We start from the raw sequence: 8,911 nt of genomic DNA, 5'->3' as shown, positions 1-8,911 counted from the left end.
GGCAGCACTACGTTTGTTGTCAATAACGAATATAATGACAGTCGTCGAAAATAATGAAAAATCTGTCACTTGTCAGTGTCACCTTCAGTCAGTTGTATTGTGTCGTTTGTGCTACAGTGGCGTTCAAAAATATTCTAAGTTAATTTGTTGAGAGAAATGTCGAACGAAAACTCTTTGGATTTGCACCACGTCCACCAAAGCTTTCAAAGGAGTTTGAAAGAGGAGGACGACGTCGTTATAGAGGCATACATAGACGGTTACAATGAATTAGTCAAGTGAGTATTTTACGTTGTTTCCATATGGATTTAAAAATATTGGGCTCTCAAGATAAGGTTTTGCGAGGTCGTTATTAATTCGCGTTTGCAGATTATGATACAGAATGCTTAATAAGCGTTATAAATAATTAGGTTATTACTTGATCCAACAAACAGTATTAGCTTTTGTTATTCAGACAAAGCATTGCTTGGTAGGACCAAGTAGGGTATTTTTGCTACATAATTTAATTAAAATTGCTTTAGGAAATTCCTGTTGGAATGCACTAAATAACATAAACATTTTAAAAAAAACAAAATTCTTATGCAAACTTCTTGTCTTAAGCATAATGTAATGAATAAGTTGTAAAGAATTTAACATAATGGTCATGCATAAGTAAAGGAATCTCGTTTACTATGGTAATGGTTGGTACGCTGTCAGCATTACCTATGCTATAAAAGGACAGTTTTATCTATGAAATACCAGAAAATTATACCCAGGTATTGTGTATCTAAGTGTATGTACAATTAGAGAAATTACTGTAAAAATAATACTATTACACAAAGTTAGAATGATAGCTTTCAGATTGATAGCAAATAATAAGTTCAAGTGGAAATAATGATATAAAATATTTTATCATGCAGTAAATTTTTAACAGTAAAATTAGTATTTTCACTATTCATTCATCCCAATCACAATCACTCTTAAGGAAAACAGACAGTATATTAGTCAAATGTGTTCCCCACACTGGCTATTATTTAGTTTTAACAAAAGTTTTATGCTTTTAGCCCAACAATGCAATAAATAAAAGGTCCTGTTTTACCTTTGCTTTATATCTTAAGAAACATCCTCATGGGTTAAAACTGTTAAAAGACATGGCCATGCAAAAAATACAACAACTTTTTTATTATTTATATTTTATAATACCAATTTTGGTATTTACTACACAAATATAAAGCAGCATTTAATCAATTTAAAAACTATAGTGTATAATTTTTTCATAAATCTTACGGTAGTGTTAAAAAAAATCATTCATTTTTAGGTTTTTAAATCTCATAGGATCAGTATTCTCTTTCGTGAGTAGTGATGTGAAAAGTAAAATCAAAGTGATGGACAAATTAATGGAAGGTGAAGACGCTACACATTACGACTCCTTCAAGAAGATGATGAGGTACGAGAAGGACAGTAACTTGTGTGATAAGAATGGGTTTGTGTCCGGCTCGAGAACAATGCTGCGTTTGCATAGAGGGTTGGGTATGTACCACTTATTGTTTCTAACAGAATACACTTAATACTGTATTTGCACAATTTATAAAGGCATTAAAATTTAATAGGCTATATCTTTGAACCCTGTCTGGCACAATAGGTGATTGTTTTAGTTATTTTGAAGTAACATTTCTTTTTAATAAGAGTTAAGTAGGTAGGTTGTTTATGAAAAATAAATAGTAACACTGCTATAGAGCACCTATCTTGATTTTATTTTCTACATGAACAGCATACAAAATAACTATTTATTGTTTTAATAAACAACTCCCGCACTAGGGAAATAAAAAAAAATATTTCCCTAGTGCGGGAGTCGTTACGCGCGGGATTCGAACCCGCGGCAGGACATGCTCAGGGTTTGGCTTGGTGAAAAAACCACTCAGCTATCTATGCAGTTGTATAGTCATATATTTCTATGACACATATAGTTTAAGCTTGAAGTAAAACTCAGTGATCTCCCAAAATTATTATTAATATAGAGGTCAAATGTTAACATTAGGTTGATAAGTTAGCAGTTCAATTTATATTCTGAACAACTTTTATAGTCACTTCTCTAACTCAGTTTTTTTATTATGAAAAATGTTTTTTAACAACATAATAACTTTAATTGTAAGTGCCATTCCTTGTTAATTATTCCATAGAAGTGATAAATAAAGTCCGAAATTATGATGACAAGCCCCCAAGCAAAATGTAATTATATAGAGTGCTAAATAATTTCCCGATTCTTTGTAAGTGATGTGGAAGGCGAGGCAATATTATTAAATGAAAGTATCACTATTGCCCATTTGATAAAAACACTTATCGAAAGGAAATACCTACGTTTCATTAATTATCTTAATAATGGGTTTATCTTAAAACCATCTTAATGTATCAATTGATAAGGCGTAATGCACGTTTCTCTATAAAACTTTGCACTTCATTATTTGTTCATTGTTTTTGTTCTAGTAAAATACGTGATATAGAAAATAACGTTATTTTACTATGGCGTTGTGAATCTACGCAAAAACGAAGTCTTAAAAAAAGACAGTATAACTCAAAATATGTATCTGAGTACTCGTCCGATAGTATGTATTTAAACAAAACAATAGCAAGTAGGTAGTTATTGCAACAATAAGTTGAAAAAAGGCTAACCAACCATAGACGATGTGCGCTGAAATACTCGAAGCATTTAAAAATAATCATGATTTTCGTCACCTCCTCCGATAGACGTCACAGCGATCTTACGCCGAATAATTGTTTTGTATTCAAATATAAATACATCGAACTTTGCAATTATTTTGAAACTTCACTATGAGTTAAAATTAAATAACCCTGTTGCCATCACACCGATCACATTGATCTCAATGTGCGTGAATATATCGTATGTACCTTACGAAGCTACAGAAAAGAAAAGTCTTTAAACGGAATTAGATTTAAAAAGTAGACAAAGTAAAGCGTCTGTTACGTTTAGAGCAGGTGCTCAGCGCTTCCTATAAAAGAGTTCTGATATCAATGAGGTTTTGTTTGTAGTCACAACGGAAATTTTCCTTTTTTATGTTTATTTAGTTGTTTTGCAATGGAAGAATATTATAATATAATATTCTTGGCAGCATTTATTGGAACTATGCTGCCATGAATAATATACCTTCCACTTCGCCGCTAAATTAACGTTTCTTTTCAGATTTCATACGTTTGTTCCTAAAGCGTCTAAGCGAAGCCGACGAGGCGATGAACACTTGTACGACGTGCCAGAACTCTTACAACGAGACCCTAGCTGAGTTCCACCCCTGGTACATCAGGAAAGCGGCCACACTAGCCATGCATGCACTGCCGAACAGACCGGATCTATTAAAAAAGGTAATAATATACAAATTCTAGCTGTTGCCCGCAGGCCCGCCAGCTAAAAATCGAAAATTATGCCACGGGAACAAAAAATCGACCTATGAACTATTCTTTGTTATCCTGGTTATAAACTAACTGTCCTTTGAATACGTTCAGTAATTTTTGCGTGAAAGAGGAAAAAACTTCCATACATACAAACTTTTGCGTTTGTAATATTAGTGGGACTAGTTCTAAGATTTTATTGTGACGTGGTATCTCATAATGTTCAATGCAGGATGGCGGAGGTGTCATAAACCGCACTTCCTCTCGGTTTTTGTTTTTCGAAAATATATGTACAGTTGGTTTTTTTTTAAAGATCTAAATAACTGCTTGGTATTGTCAAATAAACTTGCTTATTTAATAATTATGATAATAATTATTTATAATAATAAATAATAAATTGATACTTGATGATGACTTACACACAACATTCAGGCTTCTAATATACCTAATGAAAATTCTTAGTCAATTAAATTAATTTGTCCGCCTTTGAATACCAATAAAAACAAACTTCAAGGAGAAATACTTTTAAATAAATTTGTCCTTATTTCCGCTTCAGTTCCCCAAGCGAGGTCTAAACAGTCAATCGTTTGAAGCAATTTGTTCGGCCAATCGATGGTAGTCGTCATAATTGCTGGAATCACTCCCCATTTGTTAATAACGCTTAACAATCGTGACGTCATCGCACGAGGTTGTTCTCACGTTCTATATTCTCTCACGATTAGTACTTGTGCTCGTGTTAGTAGGTAAACATATAGTTTTACTGCGCTCCTGTATTGACAGTTGTTTATAAAACATACGAATATGAACGATACACCTGTTGAAAAAGTTTAAAAATCAATATTTTTCCCTTTTTTATCATTTACTCCAGTTAGCGATTAGGTAGGAAAAAAAAATCAAATCAATGAACTTACGCTAGTTTCGACGTCCTACAAATTATTCAAACTCTTAGTCTCTCCAGTATTTAATTGACACACCGGTCAAGTGCAAGTCGGACTCGCAACACTGAGGGTAAAGTAAAAATAGGATACAAAAAATCAAATTTGCAAATAAAATTGAACCTTAAGGAAAGAGTTTTTAGGGTTAGGGTACGGACACATTAAAAACATATTTGGCGCTATTGGAACAGTACGTTTATTTGTAGAATACCACATCCAAACATTGCTTCATTCACAGCATTAAACGGTGTCGTGCTAATAGCGTGTGGTAATAATGAGTTATCGTTGTTATCACAATTACGATTGAAGTTATATTGTCATTGTCCATGTGTCTTCAATCCCATTTGATCTGTTTATATAACACTGGTCGTGTTGGCATCGAATCCTCTCACAATCACGTCAGTGTATATGATAATCCTTTCTATTTTGCACCTAAAACCTACTTGCATAGGTACATTTAAAATGTATTTATTTTTTGCTGTGCTGCCGGGTTCGGACTGGGAAGTGAAAGCTAGGCAGCGGAATGATCTACATCTAAGAGCATGCGGCTTAGGCTGGTTCCAAGTGTCCTAGGGTCTAAATAGTTAAGGAACTTGGGAGAAGCCTCTGCCTACTTGTAGGTAGGATACAGTGCTCGAGATGAAAAATAAATGTCTATCTAAGAGTGAAATTTAAATTTTCGTAAATACTTGTCCCCGAATTAGTCTCTCGACCTACACCATAGAAGGACGACGCTGAAAATTATTGTGGAACTCAACAAATCAACCAACAACTTAATCCATTTAAAATTGTGTGTCTATTCTCAAAAGGAATAAGAAAACTAGAGTTTCGTTTATGTAAAACACTACCTCTTAACCTTCGCCCCAAACAATAATAATCTTATAATATTTATTCGTTTCCAGATCTTTGGTACTGACGAGAGCCTGGCGGCCGCTCTCGCTGTATTGCCCCAAACTCTAGCGTCATGCGACGAAGTATACTCCCGCGTCGAACAACTATACACCGACTTCGACTTCCACGGACTACCTTAAACATCGTAAGGCTTATTATAAGTAGCAAATTGTTTAATCCGCCTCAACGATCAGTCTTAGCTGAGAGTGCAAATTGCGGGACAATAGGAAGACAGTTTTGTATGATGCGTTCTTGAAACCTCGCATTATACCTACTTGTGTGTTTGTGCTCATTAATGTACTAGTAAGAATTCCAGATGTTTTATACATTACGTCAAGTATGATGAACAGGACTGTACCTACCGAAATATCTTAGACGATGTCATGTAAGTATTCCAAAACAAACGCTGGAAACTACATATCTCCCAACAAATAAAACATTTAATCAATTAAACAATATTGTCGTCGATTTTTCTGTACTGATAAAGTTGTTATCAGCGGTTTCGATTACATTTGATATCAAATGCAAATAGTATTTTATGAACTTCATAAATTGGAATGACGTATGACTGAATGTCTTCGTTATAATATAAACGGTGCTTATGATTATAAAAGTAGCTTGTTAACTGCCTATTCTGGGGATCTACCATCACCTCTCGAAGAAAGACTATGGCAGTTGTGCAAGCGAGATGCCCATACGCTCTGTAGCAAGCCATCTCGCTCCCACAGCTACGTCAGCGTCACTTTGAAAAGTTATTATAGGCCCCTTGAAAGCCATATTTACTAACCAATGTTAAATCATGATCTCAAACATAACACGGTACATATTATGCATAATATGTTAGAGTAATATATCCATGGTATATTTGCAAGGCTATGAAAAATAGTATTTAACAAGTAAGGCTATTTAACAAGTGATAATCGTGCTTGCAGAGGAATATAGGCTTTATGTATATGGCTGTACAGCTATTATATATTGGTTATCTTTAGGATAAGAAACTACTTTTTTACGGCTATTCCTGTATAAAAGAGGGTTAAATTTAAGAACAATGTCAATATATACATATATATAGATCGTAGCTGAAAAATTGTTGCCTTCGTCTACGTTCGGATATCTTCGGCAAACTTCGTTGACGGTAATGACCGTTAGTAAAGTTTAAAATTATTCGCTGTTCAAAGTGTGCAATAGAAATATGATTATTTATATACGCGTTTATTATAATATCTCGCACATAAATACGACCAAAATTAAAAGTTGTTATGGTAGACTGCTTTTTCATGGTAATTAGTATTTTTATATGAAGTCGGTTAGAAAAATAATTATGTTTCCTGATGCGTAGAAGTAATTATAATTTGTACTTACATAGTTAAAAGTGAAAGAATGCGTTACTTTTGCTACGTGGTCGTAATGTTGCCATTTATTGAGCACAAGTTAATGCCATGCTGATGTTGCTATAACTAACGCAGTGCAGTGTACGGATATTGTTTCTTTAATCAGTTATATTTTTTTCTTATTGTCGTTCTATTCCATATAAATGTAACATTTAACAATAGTCAAAACCACAAACACTCCATACTAAATATATATTTTTAGTTTAGTTATTCACACACTAAGTTATGGTTTACAAAATTATTTATAAGACAAGAAAACTAAACAAATCTCATGATTTTGTGTGAGAGACAGCAAATTTGTTCTCTGTAGCAAATATACACGAAAATCAACCTTGCCACCTCGCAATAAAGCTGATTTAATTTGCATATGCCAAAGTGGTTTCTCAAACATACGTACGTCATTTGCCTTTCAAACATAAAAAGCTGATAGTACGACACTTATTCTTATCTTCAACGAACGTTCGTGATAAGAGACAAGTAATTAGGGTTTTTAATGAAATATCAAACGATCATATCGTGTTTATAAATCTCTTCCGTACCTTATTTATATGGAGTAGAATGACGTAGAATGAATTTTCAAAAATAGTACCAGTCTATAAGTGGCCCACTGTTGGGCACAGGTTTCTTCCATATAGCGAAGGTTCAAGCATTAATAAGTGTGTTTTTTTGCCGATTACACTTGCACTGCTAGAAGCGGCTTAAAAATATATTATACAGGGTGTGAGAGGAAAAGTGGATGACACGTTAATAATTAAAACGTAAAATTATCTTGTTCGTCAATTTTATATTATTAAAACAATAATCGCTCTTCAATTTCAAATGTTTTTCTAACACCCTGTATAATATAAAATACACATATTTCTAAATATAAATTTAAAAAATCAAAGTGTTAAGAGCTCAATCGTAACTATTGCTCATCGAACAATATTAGTAGCTTTTGATAACATTGTTGTTACTTCAACACGCTGTATAGCGTACGAAGTGATTGGTAAAGTATAACTATTGTAATATATATGAATAGGAATCCTACCGCTACGTCTTAAAGTAGTATTTTGAATGTGTAAAAGAGATGCCACATTACGTGTATTGCTCTGACACGCTACTATAAACATTATAATATTGCTTCAAGACGTGGTCGAAGGCTCTCTGTTCAATATATTGTATTGAATCAAATATTTTGTATATTTACTCTAGTTTTAAAGGTAGATGTCGCTACTGCGTTTGATTTTGTTATGATACTTCACCATACATTTATTTTTAGCTGAAGAGACTTATTTAATTTTGAAATTAGCCGAGTAAAGTAGTATTATATTTTAAATAAAAAAGGCACAAGAGGATACCTATATGTTCTTCAACAGTTAGGTACTTAAAAAAGGTAAATAATTTTGGTGTTTCTTTTAGTTTAAAAATTTGACTGTAAAATCAAACGCGACTAAAAGCAAATGTTAACCAAACAATAAAATTCAAATCAAAAAGTAGTTTTTGATTTATTTAATGATAATTTCAAGTTTTAGATTCTCTATTATTCTTTAGTGATTGCTTACCTTTTTAAGTACCTAAGCAAGGATAAACAATCTATTTCCACCAATCACGGCCCCTTAAAATCACGCGATTAATTATCTTGATAACAAAATCATTTGTAAAAAAATATGTCTAATCATCTATCTATTAGAAACTGCAAACGCCAATAGCGATATCTACTACACTCAGTATAACGGCAGCTATAAACTATTACCTAATGAAACAATCGTTTTACGACCGAAGATAAGTTTGTAAGTGATAGAAAGATAATAAATATGAATTAACCTTTAGAACAAAAGATTGTAAAAGTTTATTGTAACGAGATTAGTATTTAAAAATCATGTTCTTTGTATAAGTTGTGTTAGCAAAGTAGGGCTGCCGAGACAAGAGCCTTAACTACAACAAAACTGGGTACCTACCACCACGTTTTAATGTTATTGCTGTTGTGGAAAAGAGATGCCACTCTACACTTTGTAGTTCTCTGTCACGCTTTCACATTGATCGCTACTTAGAACCTCGGTACCACGCGACAAGACGAGAGGTTTCATCACCATCGGTGAATAGCAGTCGTGGTTTTGTGTGAGAAAGCGGTCTATAGATGCGGTAGCTGTCAAAATTCATTTCTTTTTACCATTAAAAGTAGTACAGACTCTTTTGACAAGTCTTTATCACAATAAAACAAATAAGTATTTGGGTGTTTGTCTCGATGGCCTTACTTTTAAAACCATCATACATATTTTTACTTTCAGTCAATATTTAAGATTATGTATTAATATTACGTGCGTATTATTTAAA

At 33.1% G+C, this 8,911-nt stretch overlaps 1 protein-coding gene across 1 annotated transcript; it reads left to right on the top strand.

Annotated features, from left to right (window-relative positions):
- The first annotated feature begins 68 nt into the window (after nucleotides 1-68).
- On the top strand, nucleotides 69-6,921 carry LOC113505289 (ceramide-1-phosphate transfer protein). Its single transcript, XM_026887909.1, has 4 exons — nucleotides 69-275; nucleotides 1,295-1,506; nucleotides 3,176-3,351; nucleotides 5,216-6,921. The coding sequence occupies exons 1-4, from the start codon at nucleotides 157-159 to the stop codon at nucleotides 5,342-5,344; spliced, it is 636 nt and encodes a 211-aa protein (XP_026743710.1). The 5' UTR covers nucleotides 69-156; the 3' UTR covers nucleotides 5,345-6,921.
- Nucleotides 6,922-8,911: the final 1,990 nt, after the last annotated feature.

The sequence above is a fragment of the Trichoplusia ni genome, chromosome 25 (assembly GCF_003590095.1).
Source record: "Trichoplusia ni isolate ovarian cell line Hi5 chromosome 25, tn1, whole genome shotgun sequence".
Lineage (NCBI taxonomy): Eukaryota > Metazoa > Arthropoda > Insecta > Lepidoptera > Noctuidae > Trichoplusia > Trichoplusia ni.
This window is presented reverse-complemented; position numbering and strand designations above follow the sequence as displayed.

Coding starts and splice junctions, on each gene's coding strand:
- LOC113505289 (XM_026887909.1), top strand. CDS start 157: ATGTCGAACGAAAACTCTTTGGATTTGCACCACGTCCACCAAAGCTTT. Junction 276..1,294: donor GGTTACAATGAATTAGTCAA/GTGAGTATTTTA, acceptor ATTCATTTTTAG/GTTTTTAAATCTCATAGGAT. Junction 3,352..5,215: donor GACCGGATCTATTAAAAAAG/GTAATAATATAC, acceptor ATTCGTTTCCAG/ATCTTTGGTACTGACGAGAG.